The 26,037-nt window shown below is 49.6% G+C and overlaps 7 protein-coding genes across 7 annotated transcripts; 4 read left to right on the top strand and 3 right to left on the bottom strand.

The window, feature by feature from the left end:
* Nucleotides 1-3: 3 nt before the first annotated feature.
* On the top strand, nucleotides 4-3,518 carry KY384_009180 (uncharacterized protein; the record flags this gene model as incomplete). Its single annotated transcript, XM_044817666.1, has 7 exons — nucleotides 4-837; nucleotides 917-1,248; nucleotides 1,295-1,440; nucleotides 1,505-2,296; nucleotides 2,369-2,637; nucleotides 2,705-3,243; nucleotides 3,305-3,518. The coding sequence occupies 7 exons, from the start codon at nucleotides 4-6 to the stop codon at nucleotides 3,516-3,518; spliced, it is 3,126 nt and encodes a 1,041-aa protein (XP_044664819.1).
* A 434-nt stretch (nucleotides 3,519-3,952) lies between these two features.
* On the bottom strand, nucleotides 3,953-9,205 carry KY384_009179 (uncharacterized protein; the record flags this gene model as incomplete). Its single annotated transcript, XM_044817665.1, has 2 exons — nucleotides 3,953-4,149; nucleotides 4,522-9,205. The coding sequence occupies 2 exons, from the start codon at nucleotides 9,203-9,205 to the stop codon at nucleotides 3,953-3,955; spliced, it is 4,881 nt and encodes a 1,626-aa protein (XP_044664818.1).
* Nucleotides 9,206-10,694: 1,489 nt separating this feature from the next.
* On the top strand, nucleotides 10,695-11,675 carry KY384_009178 (uncharacterized protein; the record flags this gene model as incomplete). The annotated part of the gene is made up of 1 exon (XM_044817664.1): nucleotides 10,695-11,675. The coding sequence occupies one exon, from the start codon at nucleotides 10,695-10,697 to the stop codon at nucleotides 11,673-11,675; it is 981 nt and encodes a 326-aa protein (XP_044664817.1).
* Nucleotides 11,676-12,409: 734 nt separating this feature from the next.
* KY384_009177 (uncharacterized protein) lies at nucleotides 12,410-14,005 on the top strand (the record flags this gene model as incomplete). Its single annotated transcript, XM_044817663.1, has 1 exon — nucleotides 12,410-14,005. One exon carries the CDS (start codon nucleotides 12,410-12,412, stop codon nucleotides 14,003-14,005), a length of 1,596 nt encoding a protein of 531 aa, XP_044664816.1.
* Nucleotides 14,006-14,433: 428 nt separating this feature from the next.
* On the top strand, nucleotides 14,434-15,048 carry KY384_009176 (uncharacterized protein; the record flags this gene model as incomplete). Its single annotated transcript, XM_044817662.1, has 1 exon — nucleotides 14,434-15,048. One exon carries the CDS (start codon nucleotides 14,434-14,436, stop codon nucleotides 15,046-15,048), a length of 615 nt encoding a protein of 204 aa, XP_044664815.1.
* A 976-nt stretch (nucleotides 15,049-16,024) lies between these two features.
* On the bottom strand, nucleotides 16,025-17,940 carry KY384_009175 (uncharacterized protein; the record flags this gene model as incomplete). The annotated part of the gene is made up of 2 exons (XM_044817661.1): nucleotides 16,025-17,274; nucleotides 17,406-17,940. The coding sequence occupies 2 exons, from the start codon at nucleotides 17,938-17,940 to the stop codon at nucleotides 16,025-16,027; spliced, it is 1,785 nt and encodes a 594-aa protein (XP_044664814.1).
* Nucleotides 17,941-24,129: 6,189 nt separating this feature from the next.
* Nucleotides 24,130-26,034, bottom strand: KY384_009174 (uncharacterized protein; the record flags this gene model as incomplete). Its single annotated transcript, XM_044817660.1, has 2 exons — nucleotides 24,130-24,946; nucleotides 25,688-26,034. The coding sequence occupies 2 exons, from the start codon at nucleotides 26,032-26,034 to the stop codon at nucleotides 24,130-24,132; spliced, it is 1,164 nt and encodes a 387-aa protein (XP_044664813.1).
* Nucleotides 26,035-26,037: the final 3 nt, after the last annotated feature.

Below are 26,037 nucleotides of genomic sequence, written 5' to 3'. Positions count from 1 at the left end.
GGAATGGTTTACGGATTCGTTGTTGCCCACGATGCAGAAACGATGATGACCTACTTTGTCCCGGCGACCAAGATTTTTGAAAGCATCTATAGACAATGTGGACTGATTGATCTTCCTTTACAAGACTTCTTCGGGTTGGAAGGCTCTCAAGTCGATGCGAGGGATCGAGAATCTGATCCTTCAAGCAAAACCGGTGCACCCGTAAGAAGGTTTGAACAACCTGCAAGCGATTCTATCTTTCAGATGTTCATGGACAAGCTGCGTTTGCATACGACGCGCAATGTTGACCAGCAGCAGTACATTCTCACACCTTCTCTTGAGGAGTGGTTCCTCGTCAAAGCCAATCCAAATGCCTCACATCTAGACCTCCTACTGGACTTTGTCTATGCTCAGAAAATCATAGTACCAGTTGATGCTGACAAGGTATCCGATGGCAGCCAAAAATGCTTGCTCGTGTTCAGCATCCTCCTTCAGATTGGTCATGGCGACCTGATCGACAAATTTCAAGAACGTGGGTTGATCGACAGCCGCTTACCATTTGAACGTGCGCAAGTAGTGGATACTATAGTCCAGATGGGTGTACAAGATGCCCAGGAAATAGCGCAACAATTTTCAGAAAAGCAGTGGGCATACCTACCCATGATCTTTCAGTATGGGGCTAGATTGGTATGCCCGCCTCAAATGATTGTGCCGATACATCAGAAGCAACGTATCAACACGAAGGGTGGTATCGCTACTCTGTGGCATATTGTCGTTCTGGAGGCCTTCGTAGACCAAGCCCTCCGTGAAGTTGCGTCTAATGCTAGGTACGATGATCCGTCGGACCATTTAGGATATGTAAGTGAATCTTCCATGCCCCATCACTTGACCTTACTCCCTCGGGCCGACGAAGTTCCAAGTGGCTGATCATTGACAGCGATATCAATTCGCATTGAAGTCATTCAAAGCAGGGCAGCAAAGCTTGTTCGACAGCGAACGTTCTGCATTTCGTGCTTTCAGCAATGTCGAGGGGACTGTTCGCCAATTGTGTGATTACATCCACGGAGCTGAAGATTCCCATGGAATGTATAACATCGTTCTAGAGTATGCAGAGCTGGATCTCGACGAATATTTCTTTAGTAAAGATCCTCCATTGCTGTCAACTGATATTGCGATCTTCTGGAGAAGAATGTTCGACATTGCATCTGCAGTCGCTAACATCCATCAATTTGCTAAGTTAAGAGCAGGGGTTGTCGAAGCATATTCAGGGTATGTGATGTCTGCATCAGTCTGACTTCGCTTACGGTTTATCTAGGGTTCACGGAGATATCAAGCCAGATAATATCTTGTGGGTCCAGGAGACATTCAAGCTGGCTGACCCCGGCTTTGCTCGGTTTGAGAAGTCTGGTAGAGCCATGGGGCCACCGCTTGGGGGCACAAAGACATATGGTATACCTTATGGTAAGTCCTGTATCCTCCGCGATAGTCCACTGTGGCGAGTTGTCGATTAATGGTCGCGTCAAAGGATCACCTGAGCAAGGCAATGCGGGGCACACTGATACCCAAGCCAGCCAAGCAATCGACATCTGGTCTCTCGGATGTGTTCTCTCCATGGCTGCGACCTGGGTCGTGCTCGGTAGTTCCGGCATACAGCGGTTTGACCAAATCCGTGTCAAGGGTAGAGAAAGGGCACTTCTTGAAACCTCAGGGCATTTGGATGATCCTAATGAAAAGGCGGCGCTGGAGAGGGGCAACTCGTTCCATGATGACCGAAAAGTCCTCCCCGAAGTGCGTGAATGGCACACAAACCTTCGTTGCTTCACCAGACGGAGTGATGATATAACCGCGTCTGTGCTGGATCTTCTGGACAACTCTGTCCTCGTCGCGCATCCGAGCTCGCGCATCAACGCAAAAGACCTTGGTGCACTCATGGTCAAAGCTATTACGACCGCCGTATCCAAGTCACGACGAAATCAACAGTCGACCCCAATGCTACAGTATGGCCTCCCATTGCCTGAAGCGTCGGTCGACTTCATGCAAGATCGTAGCAAAGCAGCTCGTAAACAGATTGTATCTGCTCCGCGTCACTATGATTCGGTTTCGACTCCTAAAGGTGATCAGAGAGCTACATCGCCGTCTCCAAGATCTAGCTCTAGTTCATCTTCTATTACGGCAGAGGACTTCTCAAGTGAACCGCGGCCGTTCGGTGAACATTCCAGTACAATCAAAGTCTGGCCTCGTCCTCCGGTCACAAGCTATCCCAATCCCACCGCTATCCATCAAGAGATTATTACACATCATCGTCACATCGACCATGGTATGGATCCTATGTTGCAGAAATCCATGGTGTTTGGAGGATTGAAGACCTTATGCTGATATCGTGTGCTAGGCTTCGAACGAGCGCCGGAATCTCCCCAACGACAACCTCAGCTACGCGGACGGTCACCGTTGTCCGTCCGAGACGGCGACACCGGATTCTCGCAAAAGTCTTCGTCGAGAAGACAGAGTACTAAACGTGCTTCTCTGCATCAAACAGTGCCTCAGGTACTCGAAGAAATGAGCAAGTCCAAGAAGACTGGCTTGAGCCACTTATCAGTTCGGGGTCGAGCCCCACGAAAAGATGATATATTGTCAAGATATATCCCTAATCGTGTTTTCGTTAGTCGCTTCCCAGTCTCAATCCACCCTGTACGAGCAGACCACTAATTTCAATTCTTCTTGGCAGAGCTTCCTTGTCGATAACGCTGAATCCATGAACGAACATTGGGAAGAAGCAACGACGTTACTCTCGGCGCTAATATATAAAACAAAGGGTATCGATAAGGACGGTGTCGATCTAGGATTCACTACAGGCTCCGTTCAGCTCCATAATTGCAAAACATCCAAAAAGCTTGTCGAGGTCATGAAGACAATGGGGGCCATGCCGAGACCAGGTCTACATACCGACATGAACCGATCTTTAGCCATTATTCTTTCAAGTTACTTGCAACGATTAAAGAAAACCAGCTCATCTACAACCCTGAAGGATATTGAAAGGGGGTTCACATTGATCGTCCTGACGGATGGCGCCTGGACAGACACGCAGCAGCAGCAAGATGCTATCGATCGTACCATTTTGGGCTTTTCGAGATCTTTGCGCGAGATCCAAGGTTACTCTTTGGTCCAGAGGCCCGTGAGCATCGAGTTCATTAGGTTTGGTAAAGATGAGCGTGCGAACAAATCGCTCAAGAGGCTGGACTTTGAGCCCAAAGATCAGGACATGTGGTACGTACAAACCTAAGAAGTAGAATTCATAGCTCTTCATCATTGCTGACGATTGCCACAGTGACATCATTGATACGACGCCAGCCAATGGTAATGTCTGGAAGATGCTGCTAGGAAGCATCATGGAGGAATACGACAATCAGGAAACGGACGTAGAGGAAGCCACGTCAATATCAAAACGCCCGCTCAAAATCAGTGATGCGTCAAATCGAAAATCCAAGTGGATTCCTGAGGAACCAGAAACTGCACCGTCCTCCGCCGTCCGCCCTTTTTAGACCACTCGAACCAGAGCCGGTAGACGGATGAGGTAGATGGAAAGAAGAAAAACAAGAAAAAAAGAAGGAAAAGGAAGAACAATTCCTGCTTTACCTTCAAAAGATTAGCGTCAATCGGGACATGTATGGATTTGCAGCTCTTTGACTACGGCTCATTCTGGTGAATAGAGTTTTAATCTGCAAGCCTTTGTGGTCGCTGAGATATATGTGGAGAATATTTCGTGCAATCTAAGCAGCAACTTGGCGAAGTCTCAGATGGCGAGTGTGCCTTCTTTGCCCCAAATTTGTAGTGTATCCAAAGACATATTTTCGCACATTTTGACATCGAACATCGTCTGGAGGTCAGGTTTGCGGCTAGTGAAGCGTAAAATCCCCTGATTTGGTCCCCATGCTGCGAGATCGTCCGCCCAATCCGCGGACCAAGACAAGATCGTTTACACAATGGTCAACGGCGCATACAATGGAGGTGTACGCGAGGCCGCGAGCCGCACATCTCTTTCTTCTGCCTCATTCTCTCTCGAACAACATATCCAACTCGACCTAGCACACCAGAATCCGCCTTGAAGTCCAGCTGCTTGCCACTCAATCCCTTTGGCTGGCGAGGTGTCCCTCTTCTTGAGCCCTAAGATACCTGTCCAGAAATTTCTCGGAGGCAACTAACAAGCCATTCCTTAAAAATAGAACCTAGGCCGAGAGGGTGCGGTAAGGCGCCTATGGGAAAAGAGACACCAGTAACGCCAGCCGGAAGGATATCAACTCGGCGCTCCGTCTTTGCATTTGAACATAATTTTCTTAAGGAGACTTCTCTTTCCGACTCCGCTTAGGAAAATTCACCTCATGTGATGACGTTTGTTCAAACAGCCACATTTGATCTGACATGGCCTCATCAGCGATACCCTTGAAAGAGGACGACACCCTTATGAAACCTCCAAATTCTGTGAAACTGTTATGCATTAATGATTTATCGGATACATTATCTACATTGCGGGTCTCTGTCAAAAACCAAATCCTTCGAGAGTAAATCTGATGACGGCAACTTCGTTGTCTCTCGGACACAAGAGACTGCCATCCTCCATCATACAGCATTGTTCTACGCTCTCAGTGCTTGTCCAATCTCGGGGGATGAAGTAATGTCGTTGGAGCGCCTCGTCATCATGACGGGTAGACTTTAGCCTAAAGGTGCAGAACCACAGGTCTTGATTCAGAAAGGCAAGTCTTGATCCAGAGAGAATGCCCAACGGGATTTCGATACTTGATAGGACATCTGGTGGTATGTAGGCGTAGGGTAGTGGGGTTGATAGGCTATCCTCCTCGTCGGGGACGAAAAAGGATATGTTGAAGACAAGTACCCGCTTGATAGTTCGACCTTGGCTGGTCATCTCTCTTGTCTGGATCAATATGTGTCTTCCATCCTGCGTGAGTATAGCTCGATTAGCAGCCGATTTTGGTTTATGTTCACCGTCTGTCCCCAGAGAAAGATCTGCCATTTCAGGAGTTTGCTTGTCGCTAGAGTCTAGTTTTATACGACCGTCGAGTCTGGGATGATCCGGCTGGTAACAACGAGGTGACTTCTCAGAGAAGTCTCGCCACCGAAATACTCTTAAATCGGTCGCTCCAAAGCCAAGGAATAATGAATTCTGTGTCGGGTGCTGGAGCCATCTGCGATTCATATCCTGATCGTAAAGTGTTGCGACAGTAGCACTATCTTTCAAAGACCAAATTTGACCGCAACCCTGACTTATGATGAGCAGGAATGTTGAGTCGCTATTGAAAAGCATCTGGTGTATACCACGCTCGTTGAGGTCAATCTTGGGACTTGCCATGGACTTCAATTCAGTCATACCTATCGCGTCAGCTTGTGTAGTGGCTATATACTTGACAAGGATGTCTCCTCCGAGATCGACAGCAACGACATGTGTCGCATCAGGACTCCAAGCTAAGTGGCTGACACTGAGGAAATTCGAAAATCGGAAAAGTTCGCTTGCTTCCTCTGTTCGTGTGTCGAAAAGATCTACCACGCCTTCCTCATTGCCAACACAGTACCAAGTGCTGCCGCGCGCAACAGCGACTACAGTGACAGCTTCATACTGCACCAAGTTTGCTTCAGAGGCATGTGATATCGAGGTAAGAGACTGGTCTTCACTGGCCACGTCACTGATGGTTTCCTCGGTCTCGGAGAAGCGTACAAGGCTGTTAGGCTCCCAAACATTTACAGAGGAGCCCCGCAGGTCGTAGAAGCGCATACAGTCAGGGCTGAAAGCCAGCCCTGTGACTAAATCTGCCGAGGAGAGTTGGTATATCACGGTGAAGTACGCAAAGTCCCAGACCCGAACAGTTCCATCGCTATTGCTTGTGACGAATAGTCTACCATCAGAGCTAGCGGCGACTTCGTCAGCAGCAGATTGAGCCTCCTGGTTCTCATCGGTCACAGGATGCCATTTGAAAACACAGCCATCTCTATATAGGCCGATTACATGTCCAGACACGGGATTCCAGGTAAACCGATCCACGGCGAACCAGCTGGTCGAGGGACGGGCCTTGTCATTTCGAAATGATTTCGCTCTCTTGCATCTACCAATACAATACCCTTCATTCAATGCCCAGACAGACAGAGGGAATCCCCGGTAAGACACGCCAATCTGAGTCCTGTCCCCATTGAAAGCCATGCACATGGGAGAGTTGATTATATTACCTTCAATTTGGGAAGTCTCCTTCAAGAGGCTGTCACTCAAACTTTGCCACCCTGCTTCTGGAGCATTGATGCGGACATAACGTATCCCTCTATCGTCTGATCCGCTTAGAATTTTTGCATCGTTTTCAGCGAAACTTATCGACATAGCCTTGATATCCCTCGGATTCGGAATGCATGATAGCAATTCACTTGAAGGAACCGACCAAATCTTGGTGGTCCGCAACCCGTACGAGACAATTTTGCTCCCTTTGTTGTTGAAACAAAATGTCGTTATAGGTTCCCGATGCTGCAGTGTACAGAGCTCCACAAAGTTGGAAGAACTCCAGAGATATATATTTCCACTGGATCCTAGAACGGCGAGTCTTTGAGCAGCACATATGACATTCCAGGCTTGCTCTCCGTTTGGGAGCGCTATTCTCGCCAGATTATCATTCCAAGAAGTATTTGAAATACCACTGACAGCCACCTCGGCTGAATCTGGTTGATGAAATTGTTGACGCAAGATCGAATTTTCTGGACACAATGGAGGGATAAGCTTGTACACTGCTGATGGGTCTAACATAAGCTGTGTGGCAAACTTGCCAACCAACTTGACTAAGTCAATGCTCCACCTTTCCAGAAGATCAATGTCAGAAAGACGATGTAGGAGGGGGTTTTTGATTGAGTTTAATTTCCGTCTATGGCTCACGAAGGTGCTCAGGACCTTCGCAGCCTTGACTAGCATTTCCAGGTGGCCTACAATTGCCAGCGCATGGATCCATGTCAGCACATACAGACTCCCGAACATGGTGACGAGTCGATCTAGAGATTCGTCTGATGCTATCTTTACATGTCGAAGGTGGTACATCCAGGATGTTGCAGCATAGAATATGAACGGCTCTGTATTAGATAGTGCACGTTGGCCGTGTGTTAACTTGATCCGAAGGCTTTGATCACATAAGACTGAGACCGATTTCAAGAAAAGCTTTTCATGACCTTTCTGGGGATCTATGAGGCTTTCGTTCTCGGAATTTTTTGTCAAATATTCGCGGGCAGTCTGATGCACAAGGGTTACCTGCCCAGTTTTGCTCACGACCATGAAATGACCACAGACATCCTGGATGGTCCTTCTTAGGTCCAGCATCTCCGGAAATTCAGGTCTCAGGGCTTGCGATAGCTCTTTGAGATTCAATAAACGACTTGCGCAGATTATCCATTGAAGGAGCGCTTTTGCCAGTGCAGTATTAGATTTGCGGGGGTTATTCAGTATGCTTAGCTCCATGCGTCGATACATAATGTTCATGTCACTTGGGATATCATTCAGCGCCTCTTGGATGGCGTCCTCCGAGTGACAATTGACAATATCATCTAGGACTAATCGAGCCCACAGAAAATTACCTTGAGCACGGCTCTTTACAACTTGTGCAACCCTCTGTCTCAGCTCGTCACCGCCGCGCACATATTCGATTTCCTTTTCGACTAGCGTTTGAATGTCGATTGAATTAAAGTCGGTGCCGTCTTTCTCAATCGACTTGAGAGGAACCGAGCTGGCAAGCCGTCCAAAGGCAAGAGATAGAGGCTCGCTTTTTCGACTGACGATGAGTATACGCAGAGGAGTTCGTGAGCTTTCGAGTCTGCGAAGAAGCTCCAACAGAGCCTTTGGGGCCTCCGACTCATCCAGAGCATCAACAACCCAATAAAGAGGAAAGGGAAGTTCCGTAGCGAAGAGAATGGATTCAAAGAGCTTCTTCCATAAGAGCGATGAGTCGGCCTTTTCAAACTCGAGTCCTTCAGTGAATAAATCGGATAAGCTGCGCTTGAAAGCAGGAACATCTCGCGCTATCTGACACGCAATGGACTTCAAGAACGTACTGAGCCGGCGTTTACTTGGGTCGTCGAATTTGAAGAAGAAATATTGGCACGCAACGCCGGACTCGCGGAGATGGCTGATAACATGTGCTGACAAAGTCGATTTCCCGCTGGCCGGAGGTGCACAGAACCAAGTAACGCAAGACTCTTGTCTTGTCTCCAGCCAAGATCGTATACCTGGCTCATGAAGCAGCCATTCACAAGTACCTGGTATCCACCAACGTCGCACGGAGTTCAAGTCGTCTTCTGGATTGGAGAAAACACCTAGAAGCTTTTCGACATCTCTGGTTTCTTCGGGTACATGCTCGCTCTTTCCAGCAAGCCCACCTGATTGGAAAGTTTTGACAAGGGAGCTCAGAGCGTTGCGAACACTGACGTAATTCGGATCATCTGGACTAGAGTATTTGCTCATGCCATGATGATCTGCATCAAGCGGTCTCGAGATTTCTTTAGTATATCCTAGAATTGAGGAGTCCTTATCAAGCACGATGAGTTTCATCGGGCCCACAGGAGTAGCAAGCGTCTCATAGAAAGACCAAATGGAGAGTTTGGGTGCAATGTGACGAAATTGTTCATTGAGCTCTTCCAGTGCGGGTGAGCTCTTGTTCAGATCAGCAATAAAGTCCCGCGTAGGCTGAAACAAGACAGTGAGCAACCTATTCAGAGCTTCAGCCAGATTTGTACCACGATGCGGGGTGGCCAGGAAGATCATAGCTGATATTGAACCAACAATGTGCTTGTATGTCTCGTCGTTCTGGCCAAGGAGATATGCTTTTTTTGCCACCAGACCACCCATTGAATGCGCAACGAAGATTATTGGCGCCGTGGCAATGTCCAAATCTTTGCCATCGAGATCTTTACCGAACTTCATTTCATAAAGCAGCTCCTTAGCGAAATCACCAATACTGTAAATATTCCTCGGCGCCCCAGGACGAAAGCTAGCATTGTACCCAAAACTCAGTATTCGAGCGCTCGCTATTCCTGGCTCCAAAGGTAACCAATGTTGCGGCCAGAAGAGACTTGCATCATGGGGATCTTTGGACCAAGTCCTCTGACTATCACCACCCAAACCATGTATAAATATAATATTCAGGATCGGCGCACCTCGTGGCTGATGAACAACACGCAGACCCGACTGCCTTGTCATCTCTGCTGCCGGGCCTGGGGAAGGACTCGAACGGCGCCGACTTGAGCTCGGCCTTCGCTCAGCAGGGCGAAGAGTCGTGTTTCGAGATCCATTGGGGGTAAGACTTCTGCTCCTAGTCCAATCGCTGAATATGGAACCCACAGAGCTTTTCGGGTCATCTTCAGAGGGAGTTGGAACTAATGTCTCTGTTGAGAGGTCTTCCGACTGTGACCTTCCTAGGCGCCGTGCACGCAGCCTTTTGAACTATGCATGTCGTTAGCACTATCCTAGGAAAGGACACCGGGAGGGTGGAAGGGACACCATTATTCGGCCTTATGCTGGAGAACGGCCGAATGGTTCAGTCAGGACAAATCAAGACTTCACAGCTTTAGTTGTCACTGTGAACGTGTCATCTTTTGCAAGATCCGTGCAGAACGGCATCTAATGCGTGCATGGTATTGATCGTCCATTTCCATGGTCGACTTAGCTTGAAGAAAGGTAGCTCGGGGCGGGGCAAAGTAGCTAGCTATACTGACAATCTGCACACACACAGCGCTGATCCTCCGCCTCAGGCCGCGTTTAGATGTACTCTATTGGCCACGAAGGACGAAAGAGCCGGTTTGACGCCATGGATAACAACCCGAAACGCGCCCTGGGGGCCAGACGCAGCAGAAGCCTCGGGGCTTACTGGCCTCTGACTTGTTCGTGCACGGCAGGACAACATATCGCGATAAGCCGGCACACATACCATGCTGTACGTTGCACAGATGGTGTTGGAAAGAGTTTCTGTTCTAGGTCGAATCTGCAACGAAGAGCTCGTGGAAAATAAGGGAGTTTCCGGGAAGGCTCGAGGCTGTCCGGGTACCTTCTTGGGACCAGCTCCCGCTAGCATCTGCTGGCATCTGATGGCATGGTGAGATTTTAACTCTCATACAACTGTACTTCAAATCCATCAAAATGAAATCATGATCATTGGCTATTATTCTGCTCAACTTCTCCAGAATTCTTAGCCTTTCGGCAACTGTTATCATGGATTGATGGATGGGCATCCTCAGCCTTCTAGTATGGGCTTGTGGGGCTAATTGTTGGCGGGCTAAGGCAGCCCCCATTCTCGTAGCGCCAACCTCTGCTCTTTTGCTCTTCCATGCTCGTGTGATGTGCTGTGCTCTCCGACTTTTCGCGCCGGGCTTCCAGTACAATCCCAGTCACGAAAATGTTTCGTACAGTCCAATCAACCGGACCTCCATACCAAAACCTGAAGGCTTCCATTGGCTAAACAGGAGCATGAGAAGGCACAAGTGCAGCTGTCGATCCGGCGCGAAGGCTGTGTGGTTGTCGACTCTCGAACTGCCTCCTGCTTCGCGGCGATCTATGGAACTAAGGACGAACTTGCGTCCCTTCTGTACCGTTCCCATTAGCCATGGTTGATCTTTGAACCTTTTTAAAAGCCAATGGCTGTTGTTTTGACTGCATTTTGTCATCGCTTTCTTGCTTGCTTCGAAGTCTGAAAATGAGCGAGGCAATTCACAACCTCTTGAATGAGCCAAAACAGAGCACTGTCTCTATCTCAGGAGACTTCCCTCTCGACGAGAATGTCTTAGAGGAATTCCCCAGTGACACAAAGGTTCTATCTGCTAACAGGTTTGGTACATCAGCATGGACAATCACGGGGCGCATCACTGTGGAACACTCGGACGGTGCTAACGCTCGATACTTCCTGAAATGCGCAGCTGAAGACCGAGGCCGTATAATGATGGAAGGAGAATACAATGCTATGTCAGAGCTCTACAAGACCATGCCAAACTTCGTCCCGAAGCCAGTAGCTCAGGGTAAATGTCGTCTTGGTAATCCAGACACATATTACTTCCTCTCAGAATTCATTGACATGAACGACCGCATTCCTGAGCCAAATCAATTATGTTCAAAATTGGCTCAATTGCACCGAGACAGTATCTCACCTACCGGCAAATTCGGTATGCAAGTCACAACATGCAACGGTCGTACGCCCCAAGCCGTAAATTGGGAGAGCAGCTGGACGACGTTTTTCATCAATCTGCTGCGATATGTCGTAGACCTTGACTTCGAGGTCAACGGGTACTGGAAGGAGCTTGCCCATCTTGAAGAGAAAATATTCACACGTATCATTCCAAGATTGATTGGCGCCCTGGAAAGCGATGGGCGTAGCATCAAACCCAGTTTGATCCACGCTGATCTATGGGAAGGAAACACGGGCACTTCCTATGAGACAGGAGACATCTACATCTTTGACTCTGGAGCCTTTTACGCCCATAATGAAATGGAGATCGGGGACTGGAGATGCAATTACAACAAGATCCACAACAAAGTCTATACAAGAACATACCTGCGCTACTACGGACCGAGTGAACCAAAGGAAGAATGGGACGATAGAAATCGCATGTATTCAATATACTACAACGTCATATATTCCGTGAACCATATGGACCAGGGCAAGGCCGTACGACAATCGTAAGTGCTGAATCCAGTTCTTCAAGCCAAAGACTACGCCGTCGTAGATCCTCAATTGCTCGATCAACTTGCTAAGCAAATGTGATAGCGTTTACGATGATATGTACTACTTAATTGACAAGTACGACCCATTCTCTGCAGGCCAGGGGCCTCCCAGGCTCAGTGAGTCCGATAGAGCCTCGCTTTCAACGGAAAGAGACCATACCAAGACATGATGGAGGAAGTTTGTCTGAGCTGAGGTCATTGAGCAAAGAATGACCTCAGTGCTTCATGGAAGTCTCTTAGCACGAATAGACATAGTGAAACGCGCTTAGGAAATACTGCAGGCCTGCACCTCGTGGTTTACCGAGCTGTCTTTCCAATCGGACACGAAAGCATGGCACGCAACTGCGAGATTTCCCATGTTGCTGGTCGTGATAACCCCCCGATCTGCAAACTTTAGACTTCCCTCCATATTCTGAATTTCTTTGCAGTCACCGACCCGTACTCCCGGAACACTTCACAGACGTAGATTCTGGATTGCCAATTGATGGGCTAGATAAGGACACTTATGAGTTTCTCCACCGCTTACTCAAAGAAGCAATGATCCGGGGGCGGGGGCGCCTATTTATAAGACCTCATTAAAGGGCGATATTGGCGACTGATCTTGACATCACTTTTCGTCTTCCTGACGCTGCTTCATTTAAGTTTCACTTTCATCCGAAAGACCTGGCTGACTGTTAATCTCACTGACAGCCTATGTCACCACTTACCACTGATACATTGGCCCAGCCATCTCCACCCAAAGCGTCTCCAATCTCGGATCTCAAGATCGAACAGGTCCCAGAATCAGGAACTGAGCAAATACAAGCGACAACACCACCGTACACAACATTCACTCGCAATGATAAGCGTCTTCTTACCCTCCTCCTAGGATTTGCAACCATCACTTCTCCACTGACGGCAACCATTTACTTTCCCCTGCTACCCTTACTCAGAAATCATTTCCACACATCTGCCCAAGCTATTAATATTACCTTGACTATCTACATCATCTTTCAAGCCATATCCCCTGCCATATTTGGCCCGCTATCGGACTCTTTAGGCCGCAGACCAGTCTATCTCCTCACTCTTGCCCTTTATGTGATTGGCAATCTAGGCCTTGCAGTCAACAAACACAGCTACATTGTTCTTCTTATTCTTCGTGCCATTCAAAGTCTAGGCGCCAGTGCAGCATTTGCGGTCAGCTATGGAGTCGTGGCTGATGTTTGCATACCTAGCGAAAGAGGAAGTATGCTTGGTCCGGTAAGCATGGCATTGAACTTGGGTGCTTGCGTTGGACCCGTCGTTGGCGGCTGGGTGGGTTACTCGAGCGGAAGCTACGAATGGGTCTTCTGGGCGCTGGTTATCATAGGAGCAATCTTGTTGCTGAGTGTTGGCGCTTTCCTGCCCGAAACAGCAAGGAGCGTCGTAGGTGACGGTAGTAGGAAAAAGCAACGAAGTGGGTGGGAAGAAAGTGGGTACAATATGTTTAGACACTGGGTCCGGAGACGTAAAGAAAATGCGAGCGGCAACGACGAGAACGAGAAACAGACTGTGAATGAAGATGTAACCCTCGACCGCAGCCTGCTTCAGAGATTTCGTATTCCGAATCCATGGGCTTGTCTTCGTATGATATTCCACTTTGATACTTTCTTCGTGCTGTGGATGCATAGTTCCTTCTATACTGTCGACTACTCTCTCGTCGCCGCAGTTCCAGACATATACAAATCGATCTATCATTTCAATGAACTCCAGATTGGCCTGGCATATCTACCCCGCGGAGCAGGTATAATAAGTGGTGGCTACTTCGTCGGGAAAGTCATGGACCACAATTATAAGTTCACAGCCAAGAAGATAGGCTGGACAGTCAACAAGGTCTCCGGCGACGATTTGAATACTTTCCCGATTGAGAGAGCAAGATCCAGAGGCAGTCTATGGCTTCTGATGGTCTCTACTTCAACATTAATCGGCTACGGATGGGCGGTAAGCAGTCATGTGCAGGTGTCTGTACCTCTGATATTGCAGTTCATCCAAGGTTTCTGGGGCACATACTTCTACACTACCTACAACACCCTCCTTGTTGATGTCTTCCCTGAGAGCCCCAGCACTGCAGCAGCAGCTGCTAGTATTACCCGGTGCGCAATGGCAGCGGCAGGCGTTGCAGTCTTGCAGCCGCTGCTCGACGCCGCCGGAAGAGGCTGGTATTTCACGCTGCTAGGCTTGTGGAGTGGTGCGTGCGGAGCGGTCGCTGTGTGGCTTATCAGGAGAAAAGGGATGCAGTGTAGGACCAAAAGAACAAATTTAGGCGAATAAGTCAACAGGACTGAAGTGAGTGAGTGATGATAGTCATACATGCAAGAATTTTTGGAAAGGATTACGATACATATATCACAAGATCGATATGTGACATTGTCTCGTCCCAACTCTCTCCTCTCGTAGATACTAGCTTTGGCCCAAACGGCTGGGCCCAGCTAATGGGCGAAAGAATGAAATCTTTGTGTCATGAATTATCAACAATATCATCTTGTGATTAGCAAGCAGGAGGAAGAGCCCCTGAAGCCGCGGGTCACTGCCAAGGCTTCGGAGAAGTTATTGCGCACGAGCTGGCCCCTGTCAGTAACTATAGGGCTCTAGCAAATGTCTCTCGGAGCAACAAGGCGAGCTCCGCTCGAATATGAGCACTCACAAGCTCTTCATGGCCAACTAGATCTTCATGTAACAGACCTCTACAACCTGCAGAAATGCCAACAGCATTACATACACCAACCCACTACAGCATCCTCTCCCTCCCATCACCCACCTCTCCCTCCTCCCCAAGCCTCACCTCGAAACAGGTAAAGCAAGCCTACAGAGACGCCCTCCTGCTGCATCACCCAGACAAATCCCTCCGCCCTTCTTCCTCCCTCACAACTCTACCCACCCCAAACCCAACAATCGACCAAATAACCCTCGCCTACAAGACCCTCATATCTCCTTCCTCTCGCTCTGCCTACGACCGCTCGCTCCTCCTCACCTCAGTCCTTCCTCACCCCCACCACCCTCTCCGCCCTCAGGACGAGCAAGAATCTAAATGGACGGGCCAGGACACAGTCCTTGATCTCGACGACTTTCACCACTCCCCCGTGGAACGGGTCTACTACACAGCATGCAGATGCGGGAGCAGGGAAGGCAGAGAATACGTGGTTACAGAGTCAGAGCTAGAGAAAGCTGTGGATGAGGGTGAGGAGGAGGTGGGGGTGCAGTGCGCGGGGTGCAGTCTGTGGGTGTGGGTGGCCTTTAGTGTTGTGGAGGAGGAGCAGCAGGGTGAGGAAGGGAAGGACAGGGAAGGTGGAGAGAGTGGGGTTGATGGGCGGTGAGAAAGAAAGAGGCAGTTTGAGATGATGCAATACGGTTGCTATTTTGAGGACTGGCAAGCAAGCGCGCACGCTGCACGGCGTGAGACGTACGCCGGTGGAAAGAGAATAACTCACATATGCCTCTTTCTCGAGACTTCGAAAGGATTGCAGCCATGGCTGGGATTTAGGTGCACATGACGCACAGCGAGACGCTGAGGGAAAGGTGGAAAAGCAGCGGCATTTTCCTACTTTCTGCGCAGATGAGACAATGGCTGGGCTGGCCGCCGTGGCGGCCATGCAGGGTATGCAGGTCAGACAGGCAGACAGATGGTGTGATGGACAGCGGGCCGCTGGATGACAGGCATGATGTGCAAGTGGGTTGAAGATGTTTGGGTCTGATACTTTGATAGTTGGGAGCGCGCGCGGTTAGAAGAATGCAAGGATGACGATTTGCTGGCCAAGTGGGCGGCAAGGAAGTTTGTGGGCTGAGAGGACGATCTAGTACGTCAAGCTAGAACATGCACAGCGTGAAACATGAAGAAACGTGGACACTTTGAAATTATGATGTGGTGGGAAATGATTGGTATAGTCTCTCTAAGCTAGAGCTCGTCGTGTCCAGCACTCAGATGATCAGCGAGTATGCATACAAAGATTTGTTAAAATATACAGAGAAGCCTCCGGCAACACCCTTTGTCAGACAATATAGTTTTACAATGAAGAGAAGATAGAACACCAATAGTCAGTATGAAGTGCGAACGCAGGGCCAAGGCCATGTGACCCTGACCCTTGAAAAAAGGATACCTCCAGACCATTGCAGACTCCCCAGTGGCTCTATATTCGATTCCCGTTGCCGTGATTGTTGTTGGCACACGGATGCTTTTTGTCTAGTCCTCATTCAACATCACACCAGATTCTGGCGGTGGTCTTCTTCTGAAACGTTGCATTCATGAGTAGTCGTAGATGATATGATACATGTATGTCGATGCGCAAAGGGTGTTTAATCGTCCCTCTTACGCTTTCTGATGGCCTTCGTGTTCTCGGCCGGCGGAGCAGGGCTGATACTGTTCCTTTGTGAACCCGAAGTAGTCGAAGAACTAGCGCTGGAGACTGCAGCGGCGGCTTCAAAAAGTCTTGTGCCGAGTGTGTCAATGGTGGCGACTTGTCCTGGTCCGTCACTCGTCTGCGGGGGTAACTCGCCTTCTTCAAGGACATCAAGAGCAATTGCTCCGGCGCCATGAGTGCGGGAGTGCTGAGACAGATTATCACTGCGAGAGAACTTCTTGCCGCATTCGTGGCACTCAAATGGCTTGTCGTGAGTATGGAGGGAGCGATAGTGACGCTTTAGATGTTCTTGTCGACGGAATCGGCGGGAGCAAAGCGTGCAAACAAAGGTTTTGGAAGGGTCGTCGGTCAAAGACTGCTTGCGACCACGACGAGCGATTGGCTGATTTGACGAAGTGCTTGCTGGGGTATCTGGGGTGGTATCATCATCTACGCCGCCGTCTTCTCCGTTCTCAGCGACTGAATCTTGTGCCTCGTTTGTTTGCTCGGCTGCACTGGCCGTCTGAGAATATGTACCGTTGACTTCAGAATCGGCGGGCTCGGCCTTCGCAAGGGCTCTTTTCGTTGTTTTGCGGGGGCTGTTGCGAGGCTTCTTGACAGGTACCATTTTTGGCGATGCCTTCTCTGAGCAGCACTGAGACTCAGGGGGTGTCAAGAAAGCTGCCGATGCAAATTGTTCCGTCTCTTCAAATTCTTCAAAGCTGTCTTCGCTTATAAGTGACTCGTCGTCAAAAGCGAACAAATCCAGACGCTGCTTCTTATGCTCAGGATACCCAGTGTTTTCAGGGGCGAAGCGAGTCAGGTCCAGAATGAAGTCGTTCTCGGAATCGAGGTCCGAAAGGCTATCAAAATGGGGTGTCTCTGTGAGGAGTGCTCCACACGAATCAAAATCTTTGGTAAAGTGGGATTCTGGCTTGGAAAATGCGAAGCCACCGTTCAAGATCAATTTGTGTTCCTCATCGTCTCCTGAACACAGTGTTGGCAGAAGCGGGAAATGATCTGAGACTGCTTGGCTGATCGAATGCGACGATTTCAACAGATTTTGAGGGTTGCAAAAGTTGATTTCTGTATCGGAGAAGGCTGATTGTGGTCCTGGTGATGGGGATGGAGAAAGTGACGGGCAAGAATTGATGGAAAGGAGGTCCGTGGCTTGGCTAGCGGTTACTGACGGCGGGTGGAGGAAAACTACCCGCAAAATTTGTCAGTCTCGTTGAATTTGCATTGCGCAGACATACAACACCGACAATAACGGTAAAATATAGCGAACTCATTGGCGTATACTCATGAATGTATGACATGGATTTTGGGTGACATACCAGGTGTCAATAGTGGCGAGCAGGATCGGGTGAAGTCCCCGCCTGCGAGGATCTCATTCTTCACGTCGACTTCGCAACCTTCCTTCACACCTTCAATCACGGTCGAGCTCATATATGATCCTGACATGGGTGTCGATAGCCCACCACAAGACGAAGGCGAACTGCTGCTGGTGCTGTTCGCCTCAGATAGAGCTGGTGTTGACGAGTAGAGGCACATATCTGGCGAGACACACTGTGTATCTAAGGAGAGGGCCGTTGGCTCGGAGTTACTAGCCAATACACTGACTTTTTGTTGGATAGGCCTTGGGGTCATCACGACTGGTTTTTGGTGGACCTGAGGACTTGGAGTGGCAATCTGAGGATAGGCCATGGGATGGTGCGGATGCATGATCATGCCTGGCTGGTAATATTGTTGATGGTTGATTGGGTGGTGAACATCCTCGTGACCAGCACTTGGATGTTGAGAAAAATGGCCATGCTGTCTGTGATCCGCACAGGGATCTGGATTGTAGTAGTAGAAGGCAGACTGGCCCATCGTATGAGGCGGCAAGCTTTGTGTTTCCATTGTTATTAGGATATATTGCACGACTGTTGCAGGTGACCTGGTTGGTGATAAATCGGGCAAAGGAACCGTCGAGCAGTCAACGGCTTCGACTTTGGGGATGGATATGTAACTGGAAAGAGTGACGGTAGATTGACTCAACAGACCAAACGGACCTGAGAGCAATTATGGGATGGTCGATTAGGTAGTAGATGATTGTAGAGGCACGATTGCCAAATGAGTGACTGAGGTATTGTTGGTATGACGGTGCAAAGAAATGGCCACGACCAAAGATCACCTGGAGGGGATACAGAAAAAGAAAGATGACAATAGAGGAAGAAGGACTATTCTCGACACGAGAATGAAGCCTGAGTAAGAGAGGGACAGAAAAAGCAAAACGAATGTGGAGGGCACAGAGACGGATGAAAAGTATCAGAGTAGAGCGAGTGTGCAAGCAGCGAAGAGGCCTTTGCAGCAAGTATCTCCACTTAGGCGAAAAACGACACCAAAATAGCGAATCCGACCTAAAGTGGCCTCGATACGAAAATGACTTAGCTTGGACGGATCCATCGCATTGGATTGACAGGGTATCTCTGGACTAACACCACTAATGACTTTCCGTGGATGGGGGACATCGGCAGGATTGTAATGGCGCAGCAGCACCGCGAACCCTGTTTCTTTGGTCTTGTACCGGACCCGCGCCCTCGCATACACTAAGCAGCACCTAGATTCGATCCAGCATCTTACTCGTCCAAGATCCAGTGCTGCTTCATCCAACCAGGACCCCAGAATCTGCAGCATCCGCCTTGCCTGTGGTGCTTCCCAGGCGGAGCACCAGGGACAAAGGGAGCTAATTCACCTCAGCACAGCGATCACCGACGAATGACAGTCGCTCAATCGACTACCCCGGAGCATTTTGTGCTACGCACATATCGTCACTGTCAGCGGCAATGAGAGGCTCTGTTATAGGATGAAAGACGTCAGGCCGGGCATCTTCGTTGTCTTCCCTAGGTGTCACATGTACTGCATTCGTCAGGAAGCCTGACTGTGAGTCTGTGAGAGGAGAGAGGCATGTGTTGGAAGGGCAGCGCATAAGCTGAATGAGGATCAGCCGTCGCATACCAACCATAGCGATTGGATGCATCAGCTGCAGACTCTAAAAATCTACGCTGGGACACGAATGAATTCACGCACGCACACTGCAGGATTTGGGTACGACTGGTCACACCGCAGAGTGACAAATTGTCGGCTATGCAAGCTGTCAACATTGCCTGTCTCGCGAGCTGCACCTAAACTCATGGCGGGACCTTGCAGCCACGATGCCACACTTCTCAGCTGGCGTCTCCGTTCTTTACTGAGGCACTCTGCGGCCAAGCGATTATAGATAGCGCTTATGAATGGCCTATCGATACACACGACGGGGGCTTCCCTACGAAGATGACGACCGCTACTCCCTCTAGTACAGTATACTTCGAACAAGATTCACGAAGAAAGACACGGCCTGGAACGGAATTGGATGAAACATAGCCGCCCATACTTTCTGTCGAATATGACGACCCTCCACGCGTTGCATTTTCTCTGCTACAGAACCGGCTGGTAGGCGTCTCGCCATCGAACACGAGTACCACATGGCCTTTGCACGCTGAACCGCTCTTTGTAAGAAGGCAGATCATGGTACATAGGCAACCGTGCGGTGCGGGGTTGGACCTTATGTGTGATGCGCAAGCATCGCATTGGCTGCGGCGGATATGAAAATGGGTAGAAATCGAGAAAATGACTGCAAAACATGTCATAAACGGCTCGTATGACCTGCATTCACCATATTCTCAGTTGGTAAAAAGCAGAAACAAGGTTCGCCATGCTATGTCCATGACCCAAACTTCTACGACCCTGCTCTTCCGCTCTGGATGTCTTGGTCTGAACCCCAAGCCGTCTGCAGGACATCCAGATCGCGAACAGACTGGGCATTGACTGTCGCAACCACGATACAGACAACCCACCCTAACGAGCCATGTGGTATCATCAATACCGCTTGCCGCAGCGGCGTGGTAGCAGAACGCTGAAGGCACGGCTCTCGGTATGTTGTATAAGCGATTAGATGGAAGAGTTGTGCCGCGCATAGTCAGCGTGCATAACTTTTGTCACATCCACAATCATTATTCTTATTATTCTACTCCATTATGCGAGGCAGGAATCTGGCCCAACGTGTGGCGAAGGTGAGACTAAAAATATTCCTGGCCGCAATTTACGAGTGGCAAGAATATCGATATTCAAAAGCAGCAAGTGGCCTTACGCTGCTTTACGGCTCCAAGCCTCCAAGGACACCTACCAGCTCCCCCAGTCACGTTGGTCTCGTCACGCTGCAGCAATTAGCCTAGTAGTCGTAGGCTCTATTCGCCACGTTTTCTCTGATTTGTTTGGGACAGGCCGGCGTGGGCTAGTCTCTCGACAGCGCTTTAACCCCTGCTGTGATAGAGCCATGCCAATCGCGGCAGCTACAGGGCATGTTGACTCGGAGCTACTACCGCTAATGCAGGAACCGCGCAGGTACGGTCTTGATGTCTCTGACTGATCTGGCAAGTCACTACGAGATAAACGTAAAGATTTTCATCGTTGCTCACGATAAAGCGATTGCGTCAAATACGGACGCACTTGCGCACATCGCCAAAACCCGCATCGTCGGGTGAGAGAAGCAATCCACAATTATTCATACCTGTCTGAGATATACAAAGCTGCACGAGCTGTGGAGAATCAGCATCACCGCACCTTGCGAGCTTTGACAGACTGTCAATCGTGGAAACCTCGTCGACCTCCAACGACCTTGGGGGTGCCCTTTCATCTGGGCCCGACGGCCCGGTTTGACTTCTCCACTTAACTTCCTTGGCCCATGTTCACGCAAAATTCGCCGAATATGTCAATCACGGGCAAGCAAACTTTTGGTGGCTGGGGTCTAACCATTCCATGAACAGTCGGCTTCTAACCCGGCTTTTGATTGGCTTGAAATCCATGATGAGGATGTGCAATGCCAGATTTGATCCCTCCTCAGATCTTGAAATGGCCTGCGGCTCACATGGGTTCCACGAGTCTCAAGATGGTGCATAATTTTGGTGCGAATCTAGAAGAACAAGTCCCAGTAGCTAAAAGAGTAGTTGTCTCACCTGTAGTGCTGGGCCGACCTAAAACGTTCATCACGATGGACTACGAAGTCTACGAGAACGCCAGCATGGAGATGGAAATCAGCGGAGAAGGTACCAGAGGCCAGTCGTTCTCGATACTGATAATTGTACTTCAAAAGGGTCCAGGATTAACATTCGCAAGACATGATAATGATTATCACTAGTAGTGTAGTAAATGCTATTCCCAGTAGTATTGTCTAGGAGACCTGATATTCCAAAAGCGGTAAATCGCATTGTAATCCCACATTCGAAGTACCGCGATCAAATACCGTTTTCGAGATCAAAGCGTCCATGCACACCGCTGATATGGTAGACCACCAGACTTTGGCCGTTTTCACCGCCAAGCTTTGCACGATATTCCACGTGGCTTATGGGGGCGTTCTTTAGACACGGCATTGGAATAGCCAAATGTCTGCCTCGGAAGAGTTTGTTTTGGCCGGTCAACGTGCACCAACGAGCGATTTCCATGATGAAGAAGGTGTGAAACAAAGTCATGAGCCTCAGCGAATTTCCAGCTGCCATGTGTAAGAGAAACCATCAAAACATTCTTTCCTCTTCTGGTATCGATCCTTCAATCTTAGGATAGAGCTCATATCGATACGGTGCTCGTCATTGATATTACTATCAGCAATTCCAGCTGCCGGATCTAGTCAAAGTCCGCGTGAATTGAAGACGGCCGGCGTGGGCCATCTAGTCGTGAAACCGGCTAGAGGATGCTCGAGGTTTCTTTGGGACGGCGGGGAAATTTTGGAGCGGGAAGTGTAAAAGGTGCCTGTCGATCCTTCTTTACCTGTCGATCACTATCCACTATCCACTATCGCGTGGTCCGCGGACGGTCCAACACCACGTGTACTTTCGCTGCTAAGGAAGCGGCTGAGATGATGTTGTTGACGCAAGATAGAGTACGGTAGTCTTAGAGACGGTATGGAGACTGCTGAAAGGTTTGAGGACGGGATATTGTCGCTTCTCCACCTTTGCCAACTCTGACACCGGCGTGAAGGTCGGTGCATATACTTCTGACGGAGGCCTTTTCTCCACTTTCTTCGGCACATGGGGGACAGGAGGCAGAGGAGGGAACATTTCACTCTTGGGCTGCACGAACGCGTAGACACCCAAAATGCCCTGGTACTGCTGCAAGGGCAGATGCAGGCCAACGATCCCTCATACAATCTCATCACATCGCCCACGTATCACCATGAGAGGAACCCCTCCACGTCCTCCGTTCACCGCCCTCCTCAGTATGCGTGGAACCGGCAACCCCATTGCTGGGATTTCGAGCCTCCCTAGCCCTCAAGAATGAGGATCTAGACCGAGGCAAGCACAACCGCCACGCTCCAAACACTACGCCTGTTCACAGATACCCATGGCATGCAACTTGAAACAAGACTCAAAATCTGCTGTGTGGTTCATGATTTTCCTGATAAGGTCACTGCAAAGCTCATCACAGCCCTCTCTGGTCGCCCACAGTTTGAAACAGAAATCTGATCAGTGCAATTACGACAGCCTTGTTCACCAGAATTATACTGGACTAGGTATGTGTACGCACAAACCGACTACACTCGATGGTTGCTTATCCTATTGCCCCCCACAAACGGCCCACTGCTTTTACTGCTCACGTGTACCTGGAGTTCAGGGAATGCTGTTCAATGAGCTCTTGTTGCCCAATAATATGTCACGCTCCCCATGTAAGTGAGAAGCAAATCCATGAGGAATGCGTGAATCGCGGCCGAATTACCCTCTTCGTACATGCCCGACTGGAAAGACCCTCTCACATTCAACACCATACCCTGTTCTCGCGGCACGCACTGTTCCCTCAGAACAAACATTTTTGCAGCAAGTGCCACTGTCATGCATAGCCAAATTACATCTCTAAAGCGACGACTATGCGATTATAGAACCAGCTCGCAGAACGACAGTCAGCCTTGCTGACCATGCATCAACGTAGAAGCGTGCTAACAAAACGAGTCGTAATCCGTTTCTTGAAACAAAATATGATTGCTGTGCCTGCTGTCAAAACAATATGTACATTTCGGTGCCACAACCCCTCACTTGGGCAACTGAATCCTTTACGCCACGGTCGAACATCAAAAGTCGGCCTCGGTGCTCCATGATAGTGCGGCTACCCGTATATCAAACCGTTCGTGCCTTTCGATGAAGCTCCACACCACCCTCCTCGTCTCCAACCACTACGGGGAACAGCATGTTCCCTGGACCGTGACTCCGTGAGTCAAACGTCCCCAGCCCTTCGTAAGGAAAGCGAGCTGCAGGCTTCAGAACGGCGAGTGCTGAAAATGAAGATCATATGCCCCAGTGAAGGAGCATCATCCTCTTCCTATCATGTATGTGCATCAATTCATCATAAGCCCTCATAACATCAAAAAACCCACAAACTTTCCCCGCCAAAATATCCGGCGACTCCGGGTCATCCGCCTTAGGCCTTCCCTGGCCTAGCCTCGCCAAGCCAAAATCTTCTACCACAAATAAATGTCGCTGTTGCCAAAGGGAGTTCTCTTTCTTCGTGCGGCGGCATGACGAAACTCATACCCGTGTTGCGTGGACATTTCCTCGATTTAAGGATAGCAGTGTCCAGGCGTCAAGTCTGTGCCTAGAGTGATGAAATTGCACGTTGGTCTGATCCCTGAAACCTACTCGTCTTGACTCTGTGGGCTGGTTGGGGTGGTGAAGGCTGGACATATATTTTCGCATTTACGATGAATGATGCGGCTGTTGCGAGGAAGATAACAGGAAGAAGTTGCTATAATGGAGATGAAGGAGAGGTCTGCTTGGGTCTCAAGTCAGAAGAGAGGGAAACACAATGGCTGCGTGTGGACACGGAGGAAGACGAAGAAGCAGAGCTTGTCCGCCAATTTTTAAGTCTATTGAGATCCTGTCTGATGCTTTTCATCTTTTCATGCCAGCTCTGAAGGGCCGTATGATCATCACCATGGCCATCATATGATCTTCCACTCCCGTCCATGGCCCATATCCAAGTACCAATACATCCACCTCAGTGATCATGCTCTCCCACTTTCTCCAACTTCCCCGGATCCCTCTTCTCCCCCGTCTCACCCACAACTCTAATCCTATCCACCCTGACCTTCTCCCCCTCCCCTTCCCCATCCACCACAAACAAGATCAACGAATGCACGACCTGAAACTTCACGAATCGGAGACTAATCTTCGCCGACCCAGTCTTCTCGTCCCAATCCTCCGGCCTGAGTTCCACACTCTGTAGCGCCGGTAAACCGTCCGCCTCATCGAAGCCCAGCACATTCGCTCTGTTTGAATAAATCCGTAGATTCTTCGGCCGCATGGGAATCTCCTCATCCCCATCCCCATCTCCCTCCGGAGATTTCGGCGGTAAAGACGTAATATGCAGCGTATGCACCTTGAGCGTGCTCTGGAACGGTATATACAGCATCAATTGCTCATCAGTATCACTTTCGACCCAGTCCTTCCCCTCCTCCTCTTGCTTTCCGCCACTACCACCCGCACTCTTTCCCTTCCCCTTCCCCTCCCCTACCAAACCTGATGGTCTTTCCCCCGAAAATAATATCCTTGGCCCTCCACCCTCACTGCTACTATTCAGCAGATCCAGCCCGCGCACATCCACCTGGTCCGTCACGTCCGTGTAGCCCTGCGGGGCGGGGAAGGGGAGCCATCTTGGCCCCCCACCGCTACCACTGCCGAACCCCCCAGCACCAGTGCCGTCAGAGTCGGCTTCCGCAACGAGCTTCTTGACTGCCGCTTGTAACTTCGGGCCGTCGGCGCCCCGGATTTTCTCGACGATGGTAGAGGATTTGAAGATTATGAAGGTCGGAAGACTGGGTGGGGGTTTGTGGTTAGTCGGTGGATTTCTTTAGGGTGAGGGGAGAATGCTAGATGGTGGGGGAAGGAGGGTGGCATACGCGGACACTTTATATTCTTGAGCGACATCCTGTATGGTCTCGGTGTTGACTTTGACGAAGGTGATTTTGTTGGGGCGGGAGAGCTGGGTGGATAATTGGGCGTAGAGAGGGGCTATGGTCTTACAGGGGCCACACCAGTCTGCGTAGACTGTGGTATGAGGTTTTGTCAGCGATGGGTTTGCGGAGGTTGAGTATTTGTGGTGGGGTGAGGAAGGCGGGGGAGGGGAGACTGACAGTCTGCAACTACTATCGTTGAGGATTTGAGAATATTGTTGAACTCATTGGCAGAGCCAATCTGTATTGGTTGTGACATGCCTGATGATTATATGAGTGAGGAAGAATGTGCTGTTCTGGATCCCAAGGCAGGATGGGGTCTTGGCGCCACATATCACCCCGAGTTGACATTCTTACAGCCTAAACACAAAGGTTATTGTCATTTGTCTTAATCTTTCTCTGAGAAAGATGAGAATTCAATCTAGATCACTGTGTCAGAAGAGTTCCCGTGGATTGACATCGATTTCGCTGATACTCGCATCGTTCTCTTTGTTTCCTTGCTAGCATGGCTATTTTACTTGCTATTTCAGCAGCGCATGGCAGTTGGAAAGCAGTGACTCGGTGTCTACCTCGTGTGCATGCATGTCACTCGCTCATCCTTACCATTGGTTGAGTTCAATGGTCGAGTGCTCCCTTCCAACCTTGTATTGCGCAATCTCTGGGTCATTCATCATCCCGTAGAACACCTGGCAAGCCTTATGGTCGTTCGGATGGCTATCAAATCCAGAACCTTCGTTTGAACATGGGACTACCAATTTCTCGTGGATCTTCTTCATGATACCATTGCTGATGGGCGTATGCTGACCCAGCATACCGCCCGATACCACAGCTAAGATCTCTAATCGTGGTTCTGCGGCCTTAGTCTTCAAGTCTCCATCTGATACAGGAGTCAAGAAATTGACGGGTATAGCGGGGCCAAGGAAAAATCGAGAAGATGCCCGCTCCGTCATGCA

Source organism: Bacidia gigantensis (genome assembly GCF_019456465.1).
Source record: "Bacidia gigantensis strain McMullin 20006 chromosome Unknown scaffold_268, whole genome shotgun sequence".
Classification (NCBI taxonomy): domain Eukaryota; kingdom Fungi; phylum Ascomycota; class Lecanoromycetes; order Lecanorales; family Ramalinaceae; genus Bacidia; species Bacidia gigantensis.
The sequence above is the reverse complement of the archived record's forward strand: the minus strand, read 5'-3'. Positions and strand labels throughout refer to the sequence as shown.